Source organism: Salvelinus namaycush, chromosome 3, assembly GCF_016432855.1.
Source record: "Salvelinus namaycush isolate Seneca chromosome 3, SaNama_1.0, whole genome shotgun sequence".
Lineage (NCBI taxonomy): Eukaryota > Metazoa > Chordata > Actinopteri > Salmoniformes > Salmonidae > Salvelinus > Salvelinus namaycush.
Window position 1 is genome coordinate 1,555,965 of NC_052309.1, and position 21,600 is coordinate 1,577,564.

At 42.1% G+C, this 21,600-nt stretch overlaps 1 protein-coding gene across 1 annotated transcript; it reads left to right on the top strand.

Moving 5' to 3' along the window:
• The first annotated feature begins 1,994 nt into the window (after positions 1–1,994).
• LOC120044842 (cytochrome P450 2K1-like) lies at positions 1,995–21,253 on the top strand. The gene is made up of 8 exons (XM_038989529.1): positions 1,995–2,198; positions 7,593–7,755; positions 7,911–8,060; positions 8,161–8,321; positions 8,492–8,671; positions 15,763–15,904; positions 19,674–20,000; positions 20,205–21,253. Exons 1-8 carry the CDS (start codon positions 1,995–1,997, stop codon positions 20,390–20,392), a joined length of 1,515 nt encoding a protein of 504 aa, XP_038845457.1. The 3' UTR covers positions 20,393–21,253.
• The last annotated feature ends 347 nt before the right edge of the window (positions 21,254–21,600 follow it).

Consider the following 21,600-nt stretch of genomic DNA (forward strand, 5'->3'; position numbering starts at 1 on the left):
GGCATGCTTCCTGTGTTCTAAGATTTCACCAGTGGACATGGTAATGTTGGATAAGTCAAACTTGTAATCCGGTTAACTGTTGCATTCTACACAATGGTCTGTCTTCAGGCGTATTTAGTGCTGTAACTCCAGCACCAAATATTTGACAAAGATATTATTCTCTCATACATGATTAATTCCTGACACCTGCACAATGTCACTTTTCTACAGGTATTCTGTTAGCCAATGGAGACTCATGGAAAGAGATAAGACACTTTGCCGTGGCGAACCTTAGACTTTGGCATGGGCAAGAAAGGAAGTGAAGAGGAAATTCGCTACCTAATTCAATTGTTTGAAAAACATGAGGGTAAAAATGTGAAGTTCCCTTTACCTTTACATTCTTAGCAAAAAATGACAAACTGGTCACACTTGACTAAACCAGGAAAATGAAATAAATATTCCATTTGTAGCAGGCTACATGTATGCTTTACTTTTTGTTTATGGGAAGATAGTTGTAAAACATGTTCCCATATCTGGGCCCTTGGTTGAAAACCAAGTAGCTTTTGTTAAAGAAAACTGACAACAACAAGAAGGAGCTGAGGGAGGTCTCCAGGAACAGGGTTAGAGTTAAAACCAACAGGATGGTAGCTCTCCAGGAATAGGGTTAGAGTTAACCTACAGGAGAGTAGCTTTTCAGGAACAGGGTTGGAGTTAAAAACTACAGGAAAATAGCTCTCCAGGAACAGGTTTGGAGAGCCCTGTGATAGAGGACAGCGTAAAGATGAAGATAGCTGAAATAGCAGTGGGCTTCGTTCAAACCCATGCAGCAGTGGCATCTGTTCTGGAGGCTAGACCATCCTACGCCACGCCCCTTTTGACAAATATATCCTACCCTTTAAAATGCATTGTGATTTTATGTATGTTTAAGGAATCAGGCAACAAACTCTCATTAACATGGCAGCCCGATTCTGATATTTTTCCACTAATTGGTATTTTGACCAATCATATCAGCTCTTTGGGCAAAATACCAGAATTGGGATGCCTGTGTAAACGCAGCCAAAAAGTCTTACTTAAAGTAAAGTTGTTTACAAACTGTTCGCTACCTAGCTGGTGGCTAGTTTAACCTACTCCTTGTCCAAGGACGTTAGCTCGTGGTTAGCATTAGCCACATTAGCTACTAATTACCTTTTACATATAAAGCATTTGGGTAAATTTGGGCAAGAAAATCCAACTTGTTGCACCTTCAAGCTTCCTTGTCCTATTCAAACAGGCCAAACAAAGGTACATAACACTAACAATGTATGTTATTGATAACAGCTAGATGATTGACTGCTAAGCTTGGATACACCCCAAAGATAAATAAGCTAAGATGTAGGCTTCTGATTAGCAGTGTGTCAGACTGCTCCATATAAATTGCTAATCAATCAGTATACTTGACATCGGCAGCTTTTTTTCCGTCAAATTGGAGTTGGAGTCTGGATATTCAATTCCAACGAGTCGGAATTGGAGTCGTTCACCAAAACAAACACTCAGAATGTTTGTATAGAATATACCTCGGCACAGTGATCTATCAATCCGCTGGGCACACACACTGGTTGAATCAACGTTGTTTCCACGTCATTTATATTTATACACCCCACTAAAGTATCAAATGTGAAAGCCCCCAAAATGTGTGCATTTGAGAAAAAAGATTGGAAATATGTATGTAATAGTTGCTAAATGACATTCAAAAGATAGTCTTTAACACAGTCAAACCTCAAAGGTTTGTAAATGTTTATTTTTACACTTGCCTTCAATTGTATCTAGTGTTTATCAAGATCTAATAAACTATGGGAAATCCTCATAGGACGAGTAACCTTCGCATAGATAAGAGCACATTTTTCCCCAGAATGTTTAGCCCCTCCCCTGAGGCTGTTCCATGCTCTATAAAAGGTGCGCCTCCATTGTCAGGCAGATCAATGAGCAGGAAGTAGTCACTATTTTTAGCCCTGTGTAGGTATAAGAGCTGTTTGAAGATGTCTCTTATAGAAGTTCTTCTCCAGACATCGAGTACGGTGACACTGCTGGGGGCTCTGCTGTTTCTGCTGGCTCTTTACTGCCTCTCCTCTGATTCCAACTCTGAGGAACAGGGGAAGGCGCCTCCAGGACCCAGGCCTCTGCCCCTGCTTGGTAACATGCTCCAGCTGGATCTCAAGAGGCCCTACCGCACCCTCTGTAAGGTGAGAGCAAGTCCTGACATTAAACTATGTTATGGTTGTTGATATGATCTGTGACATTGTTTTACCTGCTTAAATATTTTCTAAATGTTTATTTTAGCAGGTTTAAAACTTCCAGTTAGTTTCAATAGGCATGTATTGTCAAAGCAACATAGTGTTTCAACCAGTTAGCAATAGTTTGTCAACACAGGAGCCCTCTAAAAGGTTTTTATTTTAATGTGGCCCTACTTACCACACTCGCTCTGAGTTTATGAATGTTTTCAGAGAATGTTCCTCCGTTAATGTTCCATTTCAGTTTTTTTAATTGCAGAATGTTATCAAATAATACAGGTGAAATGATGACATGTGCATTCACTCACATAATAGAGGCATTTGGCTTGAAAATCGTATCGGTCATAAATGCTTAAAGGGATAGTTTTTGTGAGGGGTAAAAACACAATCTTAATAGTTTTCTTGTCACAGACCAAACAACTCACCAAAATAGCTCACACATACTTCAATCCAACTTATATTGCAATGATATCACTTCAGGAGATGTGTCAACAGAATTATACTTTATTTGTTACAGAACTGCTTCCAACAACCTTTAGTTCAAGTTTTTATATTTACATTTCATGCATTGTTTACTTCACAGGGCTTTTCATAACACCTGCATTATAAGTCACACACTGATCTCCACAGTCTGTGTTTGGTTAATTTATTTTGAATAGCTAAGCTCTCAAAGCATCTTGAAGTTAAAGGGACAATCTGCAGTTCAAACAATAAAGCTTACACCCCACCACTGTTTAAGGTTAACAGCTGAGGAATGGGTCTGGAGAAATATAACCCCTCTGAAATTAGACAAACCTATGGATGCAATGACTGACCATCCATAATAATACAAATATAGTTTTAAATCATGTTTAGAGGCTACATGTATTTATTTTTATTTAACAATCTCATACTTTGGGTTCTGATGGGGTAAGCTCATAAGGTATTTCTAGTTATATTCTTCAAGAATCAATAGCTATAATTAGTAATTTAAAAGTTAAAAAATGGATGTACCAATGGCAGATTGACCCTTTTTAAACTGGTTCTCTTTAGAACTCAGTGTTTGTTTGTAAAAAAATGTGATTCTAACCAAACACTGTATAGCTTCACAACATTAAGGGCTAGATTGAATCCGATCGCATTTGTCCACTATGCACTTTTTAAAAGGCAATGTTCCCGCATTCTCGGAGATCACGGTAAAAGCTGCATATGTCGGCTCAATTGGAAATTACCTTTACATTCTGCATTGTCCAAATCAGCAATCGGATTGAATCCTGGCCTAAAAAGATAATTTCACGGATGGCCAGTCCTTGCATCCATAGTGCCATCTGTGAATTTGAGTGGTTGCATTTCTCCAGCCCCATTCCTCAGCTGTTTACCAAAATAAGTGATGGGACGGATGTTTTGATGTTTAATTATGGACTGCAGCTTTAAGATTGGTGTAAAACTCAGGAAAACATTGACAGACAGCTCTTTGAAACACCCTTGTGGTCATTGCCTGGTAAGGTCATTATGAGCCTAAATAGTATACTCCCAGTGTGTTGCACAGAACCCAAACCGGCTGCGTGTGTGGGCCATCGTGCAAACATTTATTTTGTCCCCCCACACAACGCGACCACGACACGCAGGTTAAAATATCAAAACAAACTCTGCTCCTATAAACCAATGAGGAGATGGGAGAGGCAGGACTTCCAGCGCGATCTGCGTCAGAAATATAACTAATTTCTATTGTAGCCCTTGGCAACGCAGGCACTCGTTGTCGCAATAATTGAATAACATGGATTTCCTCATTTATTTTGCAATGCTCGGGCACGCAACGCGATCGGTGTGGTCAGCCTGTTAGATAGACCGTCAAGGCTCCGCCCGCCTGTGGGAAAACAACCTGCTGCTACATAGGTTACCCCATTGGCTCACCGCAAACAATTGTCTGCTTGTTTTAGTCAATTACAAAACTACATTTAAGAAAAGTACAACATGTCTAAAGATTACTTTTCAACATTGCTTCTCCCTAGCGTTTTCACTACTTAGAAAAATGTAATACTGTAGTGTCCTGAATGCCCCTATTCATGATGGTGCTAGCAGCCACGTGAGTGAGTGCTAACTAGCTACCGACCAGAATGTTATTAAAGCCCCTTTTCATGTGTTGTGGCTTTTAGCTAGCAAGCTACTTACTAGAATGCCGGATGTCATAGTGTTAACGTTGTTTATCAAATAATGAAGACAATACGATCGAGTGTGCAGTGCACATTCGAGTGAAGTTGATTTATCAATTGGGGAAAACATTCAATGGGTCTTCAGTATTGAATAGCCATTTATTTGTCTCGGTCTGCAAATTGTCCTCCTAAAAGGTAGGCTAACCTATAGGACTATGCTAAACGTCAAGTGTCGCTGTCATCATTCTTGCTGCTTTACAGTTCAGTAGCAGTACCTTTCGAGATCAGGTGCGCGTGTGTTCTCAACTAAAGAGTAGACTATAGTCTATGTAAACGTGGTCGGAGAAGCACAGAGTAGTTATCTTTCCAATTAAATATATTTCCTAAATATTGCCTAGAAATAGGGCTAAATATTGATCACCCATATTTCTCTGTCTGAAAATCTTCCCACTCCTAAAAGGTAGGCTATAAAAATAGCTCAAGAGAAAGTGCAATTTTCTCCAACTCTGCTCTCTTTAAACTACATCTACTAGCATATTGCCTGATATAGCCCAGTAATACAAAAGGCCATGTGAGAATCTCGGCTAATTTAACCCATTTCTTAAGTTATTTTTTAGCATTTGATATTGCCTATAGGGCGCAAAATTGCTGGGACCATGGCTGGCTAGTGAGCTGCTTCACATTCGCCTAACATAACATTGCGGGACTTAGGTTAGGTTTGGGACCAGTTCTTGCGGTAGCGGGTGGAGGAGCGGGATGAAGAAGTCGGTCCTGCGCAGACCTCTACTGTGCACCATGACAGTGAAGCCTGTAACGTTAGAGCTATTTATGACTGTCAATGTGAAAAGTAGGGAACCTGACAGATCAATTACGTTACATTGCCATACTGACTAAAAAACGTGACAATGTGCCTCCGAGTTGTCGGGTAGGCTGTTTGGAGTGTATCTCACTGGATTTAGGACTGCACAAACACAACAGAGCGTGCTGACAGGCTGTGTGAAGGAAAAGTCCTCCCCCCCCCCATCCCCAGTGAACGTTGTGCCTGTGTATATGTAAACGATGTGAAATGGCTAGCTAGGTAGCGGTGGAGCGCGCTAGCAGCCTTTCAGTCGGTGACGTCACTTGCTCTGCAAGGGCCGCGGCTTTTGTGGAGCGATCGGTACTGCGCTTCGTGGGTAACTCTTGTTGTGTGCAGAGTCGGCGCGAACCAGGGACCCTCTGCACACATCAACAACTGACACCCATCCTCCTTTTCCGCAGCAACCAGTGATCCGGGTCAACAGCATCAATGTAACAGTATAACTTTATGGCGTCCCCTCGCCCCGACCCGGGCGCGAACCAGGGACCCTCTGCACACATCAACAACTGACACCCACGAAGCGTCGTTACCCATCGCTCCACAAAAGCCGCGGCCTTATAAAACGGGGACTAAGGAGGAAATGGGTCGTGGTTATCTTTATATGCATTCATTTTAGTTTTGTACCTGTAACCCTCTGAATATTTTTTTTTAACAAGTTGGTCACAAAAAAAATAAACATTTCAGGCTACATAGATTGGCTCCTGGATCTCCTCAACGAGGTCACACTTGATCCAGCGCTGTATGTGGGGAAGTTGTGCGAGCTGTCCATCCCAGGACCCCGATCTGCCCAGTATGAGGCCTGACAAGTAGGAGGCCAAAGCTGGATTTGTCTCCCGCTTCAATCTTGGGGGTGACTGTGGCCAAGTGGGTGACTGAAGCGGGGTACATGGGTCCCCCTCCTCTCCCGCTCCCCTCACCATCAAGCTCTGTAGTTGGTGGCATTCCCTAAAGCCTAAGTAATTCCCTTTTATGTGATATGATATCACATTGTTACTTTGTATAGTTTTATTTCAAGCATTCGGATGGAAGATGAGTGTTACAAATTGTACAAATCAGTGTGGTCCTGCACATTAGTGAGGCCGGATGTCTACAGTATATTAGGATATGGCTCTAAGAATGTATTTATGTCAAATGTCACCATTATTTATCATGATTGTTCATGTTGATCAATATTACGGCTATGCTGGCCTATTGTAAGTTATCAAATGAATGTCTGATCAATTAATACAATTCTGAACATATCATTTATAATGTTAATATAAAGGCACCAATAAATTGTTCAGTACACTTATTGTATGCTGTTTTCATGTACATTCCCTTATGTCTAAGCTTCTAAGGGGACTCAGGCTTTACTAATTCTGCTGAAGTGTATCAGTGAACTGTATTCTGTAATTAATTAGTTACAAACAATAGAAATGCAAATGCGTATAGCTGCTGTTTGTCTGATATCCAACAGTCCATGATCAGCTCTATTGACCATGAGAGCATTTTGAAGAGAAAATTGGTTGAGGCATTCTCCGAGTCGATATTCACGTAATAAGATGGAATTCCCCTCGACCACGTCCACAAATTGGGGGATATCAAACATTCTTTCCCATTGACCCCCAGTGTAAAAGAGCCAACTTGGTCGTATAATTTTTTTGTTATACAGAAACAACAAACCATGATGAAAAGCTGCTGTGTGTTCAATGTACATGTAACCAGGTCAGAAATTACGGCCTACGGTTCGCAATGCTCCCACGTAGGGAAATAGAGCCTGAAAGAAGAGCCCTGTGGCTTCAGGCTATTCGGTATGGGAGTGTGGGAAATTGTGGGGAGCCGGTGTCCAAGTAGGCTACACATAGCTAGAGCTCTATAAATGTGGAAACAATGTAATCACAGGTAAGACATTTAACTTGTTTAGCAAGTACAGTCCTGTTAGTAACTCCATTCACTACTTGTAGCTGTATAGTTTGTTTGTGTTGTTGGTCTTGGCTAGCTTAGTTACCAGTATCGTTCTGCTTGAGCTTTCTTACGGTTTGTAAACAAAGATGTATGATGACAGTTTTAAACTGTAACATATATTTTAACTGGTTAAGATAAGAGCTACCATTGGTGTTTTAAAATAGTCGGTTTTACCTGAAATGTAATAAAGCCAGAAGTAATGCCTGCCTCATGAATCCAAGCGTTTGACATGGGGGGGACCAGTAACTTTTTCAGCTTTGCCAATCTAGCAGCTACAGTACTTTTTCATACTTGGGTCAACCTGCTATGAACTGGTTACATCCAAATATCATCTAATTTGATGAAAAACATGATTTTCACTGTCCGGGACCTTTTAATAAACCATGCATTTAGTCTTATTATGTTCTACAGCTGTCCAAGAAATATGGGTCTGTTTTCACGGTTCACTTTGGACCCACAAAAGTGGTCATCCTGGCAGGATACAAGACGGTCAAGCAGGCGCTGGTCAACCATGCAGAGGAGTTTGGGGACAGGGGCATGCTTCCTGTGTTGTATGACTTCACCAATGGACATGGTAATGTAGGGATATGTGAAACTTGTAATCTCGGTTAACTGTTGCATTCTAGACAATATTCTGTCAAGCAAGCATATTTGGGTCTGTAACAGCCCCAATTATGTGACAAATAAATGATTCTCTCCTGACACATGCACAATATTACTTTTCAATAGGTATTCTGTTTGGCAATGGCGACTCATGGAAAGAGATGAGGCACTTTGCCCTGGCGAACCTTAGAGACTTTGGGATGGGCAAGAAAGGGAGTGAGGAGAAAATCTCAGAGGAAATTCACTATCTGATTGAAGTGTTGGAAAAACATGAGGGTAAGAATTCGTAGTTCTGATTTTGAAAACCAAAAAAAGGGTTACATAAAAAAATCCTTAGGCTTTCTAATTGAATTTCTGATCTGGTTCTTTTTAATAGGTAAAGCATTTGACACAACCCAGCCATTGAGTTATGCTGTCGCCAACGTAATCTCCAACATTGTGTACGGCAGCAGGTTTGAATACTCTGACTCCAAGTTCCGAGCCACAGTGGATCGAGCCAATGAGAACCTACGAATTGCAGGCTCTGTTTCAGTTCAGGTACTGTACTATGTGCTCATGATGTTTACTTTGAGAATAATGGCAGAGTGAAAAACAAACTGGTCACACTTGACTAAACCAGGAAAATGTAATAGTTATTCAAATGTGTACTGGGCTACTGGAATAATAGAGGGTAATTCATGCTTAACTTTTTGTTTACTGGGAGATAGTTGTACAACATGTTCCCCTGGCTGGGCCCTTGGCTGAAAAGCAGGAAGCTTTTGTTGAAGAATATTGAGAACAACAAGAAGGAGATGAGGGAGCTGGTGAGGGGGCTGAAGGAAACTCTCAACCCTCAAATGTGTAGAGGCTTTGTGGACTCGTTCCTTGTCCGAAAGCAGACCCTGGAGGTATGAAATCTCACTACAGTTAAAAATCATCTCAATTAAAAACAAGATGACAAATGTAAAAAATGACGTTGTCCGTAAAATGTATATAGGCTCAGAACTTTTGTAAAACAGCACAGATAGAAATATATGGCAAATAGAAATCAAGCTGAATGATCTTCAGAGATTGATCGGTGGGGTTGAGGGTAGCTGAAGGATGGGATTAAATACAAACAAAAGATAACTTTTGTAAAATGTATATAGTGTGTGTTAGCTGGAAGTAGAAGCCTAAGTGTTGTTGTCCATTAGTTTACTGCAATTAGGGGAGGGGTGGAAGGGTTAGTGAAAAATAATAAAGGTAAATATACACTGCTCAAAAAAATAAAGGGAACACTTAAACAACACAATGTAACTCCAAGTCAATCCCACTTCTGTGAAATCAAACTGTCCACTTAGGAAGCAACACTGATTGACAATAAATTTCACATGCTGTTGTGCAAATGGAATAGACAAAAGGTGGAAATTTATAGGCAATTAGCAAGACACCCCCAATAAAGGAATGGTTCTGCAGGTGGTGACCACAGACCACTTCTCAGTTCCTATGCTTCCTGGCTGATGTTTTGGACACTTTTGAATGCTGGCGGTGCTTTCACTCTAGTGGTAGCATGAGACGGAGTCTACAACCCACACAAGTGGCTCAGGTAGTGCAGTTCATCCAGGATGGCACATCAATGCGAGCTGTGGCAAAAAGGTTTGCTGTGTCTGTCAGCGTAGTGTCCAGAGCATGGATGCGCTACCAGGAGACAGGCCAGTACATCAGGAGACGTGGAGGAGGCCGTAGGAGGGCAACAACCCAGCAGCAGGACCGCTACCTCCGCCTTTGTGCAAGGAGGTGCAATGCCAGAGCCCTGCAAAATGACCTCCAGCAGGCCACAAATGTGCATGTGTCAGCATATGGTCTCAAGGGGTCTGAGGATCTCATCTCGGTACCTAATGGCAGTCAGGCTACCTCTGGCGAGCACATGGAGGGCTGTGCGGCCCCACAAAGAAATGCCACCCCACACCATGACTGACCCACCGCCAAACCGGTCATGCTGGAGGATGTTGCAGGCAGCAGAACGTTCTCCACGGCGTCTCCAGACTCTGTCACGTCTGTCACATGTGCTCAGTGTGAACCTGCTTTCATCTGTGAAGAGCACAGGGCGCCAGTGGCGAATTTGCCAATCTTGGTGTTCTCTGGCAAATGCCAAACGTCCTGCACGGTTTTGGGCTGTAAGCACAACCCCCACCTGTGGACGTTGGGCCCTCATGGAGTCTGTTTCTGACCGTTTGAGCAGACACCTGCACATTTGTGGCCTGCTGGAGGTCATTTTGCAGGGCTCTGGCAGTGCACCTCCTTGCACAAAGGCGGAGGTAGCGGTCCTGCTGCTGGGTTGTTGCCCTCCTACGGCCTCCTCCACGTCTCCTGATGTACTGGCCTGTCTCCTGGTAGCGCCTCCATGCTCTGGACACTACGCTGACAGACACAGCAAACCTTTTTGCCACAGCTCGCATTGATGTGCCATCCTGGATGAACTGCACTACCTGAGCCACTTGTGTGGGTTGTAGACTCCGTCTCATGCTACCACTAGAGTGAAAGCACCGCCAGCATTCAAGTGACCAAAACATCAGCCAGGAAGCATAGGAACTGAGAAGTGGTCTGTGGTCACCACCTGCAGAACCATTCCTTTATTGGGGGTGTCTTGCTAATTGCCTATAATTTCCACCTTTTGTCTATTCCATTTGCACAACAACATGTGAAATTTATTGTCAATCAGTGTTGCTTCCTAAGTGGACAGTTTGATTTCACAGAAGTGTGATTGACTTGGAGTTACATTGTGTTTAAGTGTTCCCTTTATTTTTTTGAGCAGTGTATTTAAACTCTCAATTCAATTCAAGGGCTTTATTGGCATGGGAAACATGTTAACATTGCCAAAGCAAGTGATGTAGATAAAACAAAAGTGAAATAACAATAAATGTACAGTAAACATTACTCACAAAAGTTCCAAAAGATTAGACATTTCAAATGTCATTGTGCAAGTAGTTAAAAGGGAAAATAAATAAAAATAAACACGGGTTGTATTTACTATGGTGTTTGTTCTTCACTGGTTGCCCTTTTCTTGTGGCAACAGGTCACAAATATTGCTGCTGTGATGGCACACTGTGGTATTTTGGGGGGCAAAATAAAACCACCCGCAGGCCAAATTCGGGCACGGGCTGCCAGATGGGGAAACCTTAGACTGACCAGGTAAATCCAGCTGAAAGCGATGATGTCACTTGTTAAATCCCCTTCGATCAATGTAGATGAAGGGGAGGAGACATGTTAAAGAAGGATTTTTAAGCTTTGAGACATGGATTGTCTGTGTGCCATTATTTGTACTATTTTCTACATTGTAGAATAATAGTGAAGACATCAAAACGATGAAATAACACATATGGGATCATTTAGTAACCAAAAAAAGTGTAAAACAAATCAACATTTATTTTAGATTCTTCAAAGTATTCACACTTTGCCTTTGACAGCTTTTGCACACTCTTGGCATTCTCTCAACCAGCTTCATGAGGTAGTCACCTGGAATGTACTTCAATTAACATGTGTGCCTTAAAAGTATTTGTGGAATTTCTTTCCTTAATGCGTTTGAGCCAATCAGTTGTGTTGTGACAGGGTAGGGGTGGTATACAAAATATAGCCCTATTTGGTAAAAGACCAAGTCCCTATTATGTCAAGAACAGCTCAAATAAGCAAAGAGAAACGACAGTCCATCATTACTTTAAGACATGAAGGTCAGTCAATCCGGAACATTAAGAACTTTGAACGTTTCTTCAAGTGCAGTCACAAAAACCATCAAGCGCTATGATGTAATTGGCTCTCATGAGGACTGCACAGGAAAGGATGACCCAGAGTTACCTCTGCAGCAGAGGATAAGTTCATTAGAGTTACCAGCCTCAGAAATTGCAGCCCAAATAATTGCTTCAGAGTTCAAGTAAGACACATCTCAACATCAACTGTTTAGAGGAGACTGCGTGAATGAGGCTTTCATGGTCGAATTGCTGCAAAGAAACCACTACTAAAAGACACCAATAAGAAAAGGAGACTTGCTTGGGCCAAGAAACACGAGCAATGGACATTAGACCGGTGGAAATCTGTCCTTTAGTCCGAGTCCAAATTTGAGATTTTTGGTTCCAACCGATGTGTCTAATTGAGATGCAGAGTAGGTGAAAGGATAATCTCTGCATGTGTGGTTCCCACCGAAAGGCATGGAGGAGGTGTGGGCCTTTGCTGGTGACACTGTCAGTCATTTATTTAGAATTCAAGGCACACTTAACCAACATGTGTTTTATTTCGTAATTTTGATGTCTTCACTATTAGTCTACAATGTAGAAAATTTTTTCTAATAAAGAAAAACCATGGAATGAGTGTCCAAACTTGTGTGTATACATACAGTTGAAGTCAGAAATGTACATACACTTTAGCCAAATACATTTTCACAATTCCTGACATTTAATACTTGTAAAAAGTCCATGTCTTAGGTTAGTTAGGATCACCACTTTATTTTAAGAATGTGAAATGTCAGAATAATAGTAGAGAATGCTTTATTTCAGCTTTTATTTCTTTCATCACATTCCCAGTGGGCCAGAAGTTTACGTACACTCAATTAGTATTTGGTAGCATTGCCTTTAAATTGTTTAACTTGGGTCAAACATTTTGGGTAGCCTACTACGAGCTTCCCACAATAAGTTGGGTGAATTTTGGCCCATTCCTCCTGACAGAGCTGGGTTAACAGTCAGTTTGTAGGCCTCCTTGCTGGGACATGCTTTTTCAGTTCTGCCCACAAATGTTCTATAGGATTGAGGTCAGGGCTTTGTGATGGCCACTCCAATACCTTGACTTTGTTGTCCTTAAGCCATTTTGCCACAACTTTGGAAGTCCATTTGGAAGACCCATTTGCGACCTAGCTTGTAGTGTTCTTCGGCTTGCAAGCCTCCCCCTTTTTCCTCCGAACATAACGATGGTCATTATGGCCAAACTGTTCTATTTTTGTTTCATCAGACCAGTGGACATTTCTCCAAAAAGTACAATCTTTATCCCCATGTGCAGTTGCAAACTGTAGTCTGGCTTTTTAATGGCGGTTTTGGACCAGTGGCTTCTTCCTTGCTGAGCGGCCTTTCAGGTTACATCGATATAGGACTCGTTTTACTGTGGATATTGATACTTTTCTACCAGTTTCCTCTAGCATATTCACAAGGTCCTTTGCTGTTGTTCTGGGATTGATTTGCACTTTTCGCACCAAACTACGTTCATCTCTAGGAGACAGAACATGTCTTCTTGAGCGGTATGGCGGTTACGTAGTCCCATGGTGTTTATACATGCGTTCTATTGTTTGAACAGATGAACGTGGTACCTTCAGGTGTTTGGAAATTTCTCCCAAGGATGCACCAGACTTGTTGGAGTTCTACAATTTTTTTTCTGAGGTCTTGGCTGATTTCTTTTGATTTTCCCATGATGTCAAGCAAAGGTAGGCCTTGAAATACATCCACAGATACACCTCTAATTGACTCAAATGATGTCCATTAGCTTATCCGAAGCTTCTAAAGCCATGACATCATTTTCTGGAATTGTCCAAGCTGTATAAAGGCACAGTCAACTTAGTGTATGTAAACTTCTGACCCACTGGAATTGTGATACAGTGAAATAATCTGTCTGTAAATAATTGTTGGAAAAATGACTTGTCATGCACAAAGTAGATGTCCTAACTGACTTGCCAAAACTATTGTTTGTTCACAAGAAATTTGTGGAGTGGTTGAAAAACGAGTTAATGATTCCAACCTGACTTCAAATATATATAATACACAGTGCATTCGGAAAGTATTCAGACCCCTTCCTTTTCCCCACATTTTGTTACGTTACAGCCTTATTCTAAAATGGATTACATGTATATTTTTCTTGATCAATCTACACACAATAACCCATAATGACAAAGCGAAAACAGGTTTGAATTTTTTTGCAAATTCATACCAAATAAAAAAAGATGCCTATTTGACAAGTATTCAGACTATGTCCACCTTTGGTAATTTCAAATGATTGGACATGATTTGGAAAGGCACACACCTGTCTATAATGTCCCACAGTTGACGGTGCATGTCAGAGAAAAAAACCAAGCAATGAGGTCAAAGGAATTGTCCGTATAACTCAGAGTATTGTCGATGCACAGATCTGGGGAAGGGTACCAAAAAATTATCGAAGCATTGAAGGTCCCAAAGACGACAGTGGCCTCCATCATTCTTAAATGGAAGAAGTTTGGAACCACCAAGACTCTTACTAGAGCTGGCTGCCCGGACAAACTGAGCAATCAGGGGAGAAGGGCCTTGGTCAGGAAGGTGACCAAGAACCCAATGGTCATTCTGACAAAGCTTCAGAGTTTCTCTGTGGAGTTGGGAGAATTTTCCAGAAGACAACCATCTCTGCAGCACTCCACCAATCAGGCCTTTATGGTAGAGCGGCCAGATGGAAGCCACTCCAGTAAAAGGCACACAACAGCCCGCTTGGAGTTTGCCAAAAGACACGTAAAGGACTCTGACCACGAGAAACAAGATTCTCTGGTCTGATGAAACCAAGATTGAACTCTTTGGCCTGAATGCCAAGCATCACGTCTGGAGGAAACCTGGCACCATCCCTACAGTGAAGAATGGTGGTGGCAGCATCATGCTGTGGGGATGTTTTTCAGCGGCAGGGAGACTAGTCAGGATCGAGGCAAAGATAAACGGAGCAAAGTACAGATATCCTTGATGAAAACCTGCTCCAGAGCGCTCAGGACCTCAGTGGGGCAAAGGTTTACTTTCCAACAGGACAACAACCAGGACACACTCAATGTCCTTGAGTGGCCCAGCCAGAGCCCATATTTGAACCCAATTGAACATCTCTGGTGAGACCTGAAAATAGCTGTGCAGAGCCACTCCCATCCAACGTGACAGAGCTTGAGAGGATCTGCAGAGAAGAATGGGGAAAAACTCCCCAAACACAGGTGTGCCAAGCTTGTAGCGTCATACTCAAGAATACGAGGCTATTATCGCTGTCAAAGGTGCTTCAAGAAAGTACTGAGTAAATGGTCTGAATACTTATATAAATATGATATTTAAGTTTATTTTATACATTTGTAAAAATGTATAAACCTGTTTTTGCTTTGTATTAAATATTAAAGCTGATCTACCCCCCCCCCCCACCCAAGTAGGGATTTAGTGTGCATTGAGAAATATGTAAATGGCCCATGTCATAAAGAAAAAAAAGCGTTCCACAGGGATACTGGCCCATGTTGACTCCAATGCTTCTCACAGTTGTTTCAAGTTGGCTGGATGTCCTTTGGGTGGTGGAACATTCTTGATACACACGGGAAACTGTTGAGCGTGAAAAACCCAGCAGCGTCACAGTTCTTGACACTCAAACAGATGCGCCTGGCACCTACTGTACTACCATACCCCATTCAAAGGCACTTAAATCTTTTGTCTTGCCCATTCACACACAATCCATGTCTCAAGGCTTAAAAATCCTTCTTAAACCTTTCTCCTCCCCTTCATCCACTGATTGAAGTGGATTTAACAAGTGATATCAATAAGGGATCATAGCTTTCACCTGGATTAACCTGGTCAGTTTATGTAAGGTTTCCCCAACTGGCAGCCCGCAGTCCGAATTTGGTGGTTTTACTTGGTCGCCTAGGTTTTCTGGAATTTAAAACGGTTTATTTTTATTTTATTTTTTTACACAAACTGTAAAACACCAGGAAATCAGCTCTAACTGATATTCATTTTGGAAATGTGCTCCCAAGTATTCCCACACATAAGAGAGAGACGTGATTATCTACAACTTTGAGAAATTATAGTATTTTAGTCATTATCTCGTGGTCAATTTGCAGTCTACAAATGTATATGTAATTATATTCCAGCCATCCGTTCAGGGGAATAAAAAAATAAAAATATCCGCCTGCAGGTGAATCTAGTTGATGATCCCTGGTCTATGCCATGGAAACATATTTTCTCCCCTTTTTTAAAATGCCTTTTCTGTGTTTTTCTGTCTGTATAAGGAATCTGGCAACAAGAACTCTCACTACCATGACAACAACCTGATATCCTCTGTGAGAAACATGTTTTCTAATGGTACTAACACCACAGGGACAACCCTATGCTGGGCTTTGATGCTAATGGCCAAGTACCCCCTTATACAGGGTAAGTATCAATGTGCACACAGACACACACCATTGTACAGACATTGCTACACGTGATTGTAGTAATGCAAGACAATCAAGGTGTTACTTGCTGTGAACATTTCCCACTTGAACCACAGGCCAGTTTATAGTTTGTTTCAATTGCTTGAACACTGAATGAAGCTGTAGTCCACATATATATATATATATATAAAGGGAACACTAAAATAACACATCCTAGATCTGAATTAAATACTTTTTTCTTTACATAGTTGAATGTGCTGACAACAAAATCACACAAATTATCAATGGAAATCAAATTTATCAACCCATGGAGGTCTGGATTTGGAGTCACACTCAAAATTAAAGTGGAAAACCACACTACAGGCTGATCCAACTTTGATGTAGTGTCCTTAGAACAAGTCAAAATGAGGCTCAGTAGTGTGTGTGGCCTCCACGTGCCTGTATGACCTCCCTACAACGCCTGGGCATGCTCCTGATGAGGTGGCGGATGGTCTCCTGAGGGATCTCCTCCCAGACCTGGACTAAAGCATCCGCCAACTCCTGGACAGTCTGTGGTGCAACGTGGCGTTGGTGGATGGAGCGAGACATGATGTGCTCAATTGGATTCAGGTCTGGGGAACGGGCGGGCCAGTCCATAGCATCAATGCCTTCCTCTTGCAGGAACTGCTGACACACTCCAGCCACATGAGGTCTAGCATTGTCTTGCATTAGGAGGAACCCAGGGCCAACCGCACCAGCATATGATCTCACAAGGGGTCTGAGGATCTCATCTCGGTACCTAATGGCAGTCAGGCTACCTCTGGCGAACACATGGAGGGCTGTGCGGCCCCCCAAAGAAATGCCACCCCACACCATGACTGACCCACCGCCAAACCGGTCATGCTGGAGGATGTTGCAGGCAGCAGAACGTTCTCCACGGCGTCTCCAGACTCTGTCACGTCTGTCACATGTGCTCAGTGTGAACCTGCTTTCATCTGTGAAGAGCACAGGGCGCCAGTGGAGAATTTGCCAATCTTGGTGTTCTCTGGCAAATGCCAAACGTCCTGCACGGTGTTGGGCTGTAAGCCCAACCCCCACCTGTGGACGTCGGGCCCTCATGGAGTCTGTTTCTGACTGTTTGAGCAGACACATGCACATTTGTGGCCTGCTGGAGGTCATTTTGCAGGGCTCTGGCAGTGCTCCTCCTTGCACAAAGGCGGAGGTAGCGGTCCTGCTGCTGGGTTGTTGCCCTCCTACTGCCTCCTCCACGTCTCCTGATGTACTGGCCTGTCTCCTGGTAGCGCCTCCATGCTCTGGACACTACGCTGACAGACACAGCAAACCTTCTTGCCACAGCTCGCATTGATGTGCCATCCTGGATGAGCTGCACTACCTGAGCCACTTGTGTGGGTTGTAGACTCCGTCTCATGCTACCACTAGAGTGAAAGCACCACCAGCATTCAAAAGTGACCAAAACATCAGCCAGGAAGCATATGAAATGAGAAGTGGTCTGTGGTCACCACCTGCAGAACCACTCCCTTATTGGGGGTGTCTTGCTAATTGCCTATAATTTCCACCTTTTGTCTATTCCATTTGCACAACAGCATGTGAAATTTATTGTCAATCAGTGTTGCTTCCTAAGTGGACAGTTTGATTTCACAGAAGTGTGATTGACTTGGAGTTACATTGTGTTTAAGTGTTCCCTTTATTTTTTTGAGCAGTGTATATATAAATAAAATGGAGTTGTACTATGGTGTGGTAATAAAGGATAGCCATAGAGGACAACAGGTTCTTAACTTGAGAGGGAGAGCAGTGGAGCGAAAACCCAGAAGGAAGCAGTGATCGGTGTAGAATACACAATTATAATCTTTGTTCTAATAATAAATAATTTAAAAAAAACTAGTCTACAAAGTATTTATAAATATTCTCAAAAAAATCCACTTGCAAAAACAACATCCTTCCATGTTGATCAGATGCACTTTCCCCACCGTCCATTTTGCTCCAACCTTCCAGCTTGGACAGGTGTATATTTTGTGTGCAGTTTTTTTCTCATTCGTGTATAAGCATTTTATTTGGAACAATGTTTTAGATTTTCAAAACAGTGTACACAAGACACAGTACCGTTTTTCATAACACTAAATGCATTTTCTAAATGTACACTGAACAAAAATATGAACGCAACAATTTCTACAGGCTGTTATAACCTTCCCAGGGACTGCGGTTGAAAATTAGCCGGCTGGCTAAAACCGGCACTTTTACTGAAACGTTGATTAATGTGCACTGTCCCTGTAAAAATAAAATAAACTCAAACTCTACGATTTTACTGAGTTAGTTCATATCAGGAAATCATTCAATTGAGAAACATCTATGGATTTCACATGACTGGGAATACAGATATGCATCTGTTGGTCAGAGACCTTAAAGGTAGGGGAAGTATCTGGTGTGACCACCATTTCCCTCATGCAGTGCAACACATCTCCTTCACATAGAGTTGATCAGGCTGTTGATTGTGGCCTGTCGAATGTTGTCCCACTCCTCTTCGATGGCTGGGCGAAGTTGATAGGTATTGGCAGGAACTAGAACACGCTGTCGATCCAGAGCATCCCAAACATGCTCAATGTGACATGTCTGAGTATGTAGGCCATGGAAGAACTGGGACATCAGCTTCCAAACATCTGTTGTGTACAGCATGTAAAATGAAACTAAATCAGTACTCCCATAATGAAATCTTTTACCATTAACATGTAAACTCTTTGTACAGTGACTGGTTTTACAGTACTTCAGTCACAATTGCACTTTCAACATCTCTTCCCTTTGATTTATCTTTACTGCATTGTAAAGCGTTACAATATACACCACCGAACACTTTTGCAATTCTAAACAGAATCAAATTTAGTTTACTGAAATTCTTCCTGCTTTAGTATTAATCGCTAATTGAGAGAAGAATACAGGTAATTTCTAGTAAATGTTTGATAACCATATCCTACAATTTACTAATAGAAAAATAGTCTATTGATGGTGATAGTGTCACGCTTGCTCCCTCCCTCCTGCAATCAACGTCCCTGGTCTACTCTCCACCAGTCCTGACAACCCACATTGTGCATAGCTGCTCCCATCGTTAAGCCCACCTGGACTTCATCACCAGCCTGATTACTCTCCCTTATAGCCCTCACCAACCCCAGTCATCAGGCAGTACTGACTCTGTTTTCATGTCCTGATGTCCTGACGTCTCTTGTTTTGTATTCGCTATGTTCGTTATTATTAAAATCACCATCTGCACTTGACTTGGTGTTACAGTTAGTATTTGTTGAGACATTATGCAATGAATGTTGATTATCATCTTGTTCTATGACAAATTATACTGTTTTGATAGTTACTTAATTTAGTGACATGTTTTGATCGGGTTAGTGCATTTTGCTAGGGAAATGTGTTTTGGCAAACACTTTTGTTTGCGTTATCCCTGTTTTTAGGGAAGTGTTCAAACAATTCAGACACTAACAGTTTTGTTGGACATGATTTACACAATTTACTTATTGTGTAGCTGTTGTCTACTGTTTTGCAAAAAGGGTCTTGTGTACAATTGGGACTACTGTTTAACAAAAAGGTGTTATGCATTTAGTGTGATCTGTGCAGAAAAGGTAACTATTTTGGTACGTAGGTTAAGGTATCATTCCCAGCTTAATTCAGTTATTAAGCCGTCTTGGAAAAATTATAAAATGTCCAGGGTAAAGATTAAGATTACATTTTCTGAGGTCAGTAACTTTGGTCCTCCCTCCTTTCTGTCTCAGACCGGGTCCAAGAGGAGATCAGCAGCATCATAGGAAGTCGTCAGCCCTTAGCAGAGGACCGGAAGAACCTGCCCTACACTGATGCAGTGATCCATGAGACCCAGCGACTGGCCAACGTTTTACCCATGGCCATCCCTCACACCACCAGCAGAGACGTCACCTTCCAGGGATATTTCATCAAGAAGGGGACGCTTGTGTTTCCTCTACTGACGTCTGTCCTACAAGATGGAAGCGAGTGGGAGAGCCCACACACCTTTAACCCCGCCCACTTTCTGGATGAGGAAGGTCGATTCGCCAAGAGGGATGCCTTCATGCCCTTCTCTGCAGGTGAGTTCCACTGTTTCTGTATCCATACTGACTGGGTAAGTGAATCCTTCTATGGCACTCTAAAATTAAGAGTTTGGGGAATTGCTTTGAACCAGGGAGAGTTTATGGTATAAAATGTGTACAATTTGACATTTATGTGAACTATAGGAAATGTATGTAGACCTAATTGTCATATGTTGTCTTCCTCATTTGACCTTCTTCCAGGTCGTAGGGTGTGCCTGGGGGAGGGTCTGGCCAGGATGGCGCTCTTCCTCTTCTTCACCTCCCTCCTGCAGCGCTTTCGTTTCTCTCCTCCTCCTGGAGTAACAGAGGATGATCTGGACCTCACACCGGCCGTGGGGTTGACCCTCAATCCTTCACCTCACCAGCTGTGTGCTGTGAGCCGGGTCTGAGATGAGACCAGTCCCTCAATGGTTTTGGTTTAATTTGATTGCTCTACATTCCAACAATGTAATTGATTGATACAAAGCACCGCTATTATGTATGTACAGAATGCTTGTTGTTTTTGCTTGCTGTCCTGCCTTGTCTGGGACTGGACAGCTGTTGCTAAGTAAAGTCAATCAGTTTTCTAACTAATGTTATCAGTAGTTGATATATACCTACCCTTGTGGGAATGTTTTTATATGACTAGCAAGCATACTTAGCCATATCTGCTAGCTAGAACAAATAACTACCACTAACTAGCTAGCTCCAGCAGGAGTGGAAGGTCAACTGCCTACTTTCACTCCATGAGCGGTTCTAGTTATGGAAGGAGACTTGAAACAAAAAGACAGCATTTGCACAGGAAACCAATTTTTGGATCTTTTCCCACTGTTTGGTCTTTTGACCAACCAGATCAGCTCTTTTGCCTACAATTGGACAAAAGACCAGAATTGGGCTGCCTGTGTAAATGCAGCTTTTTGGTCTCACTAAAAGTTGTTTAACCTGTTCGCTAGCTGGTGGCTAGTTTAAGCTACTCCTTGTCCATTGATGTTAGCTAGTGGTTAGCTCTAGCCACATTAGCTACTGTACTAATAACTATTTACATTATATATATATATATGCACGAAAATCCATTTTATTGCACCTTTAAGCTTCCTTGTCCTATTCAAACAGGCCAACCAAAGGTACATAACACTAACAATGTATGTTATTGATAACAGCTAGATGATTGACTGCTAAGCTTGGATACACCCCAAAGATAAATAAGCTAAGATGTAGGCTTCTGATTAGCAGTGTGTCAGACTGCTCCATATAAATTGCTAATCAATCAGTATACTTGACATCGGCAGCTTTTTTTCCGTCAAATTGGAGTTGGAGTCTGGATATTCAATTCCAACGAGTCGGAATTGGAGTCGTTCACCAAAACAAACACTCAGAATGTTTGTATAGAATATACCTCGGCACAGTGATCTATCAATCCGCTGGGCACACACACTGGTTGAATCAACGTTGTTTCCACGTCATTTATATTTATACACCCCACTAAAGTATCAAATGTGAAAGCCCCCAAAATGTGTGCATTTGAGAAAAAAGATTGGAAATATGTATGTAATAGTTGCTAAATGACATTCAAAAGATAGTCTTTAACACAGTCAAACCTCAAAGGCTTGTAAATGTT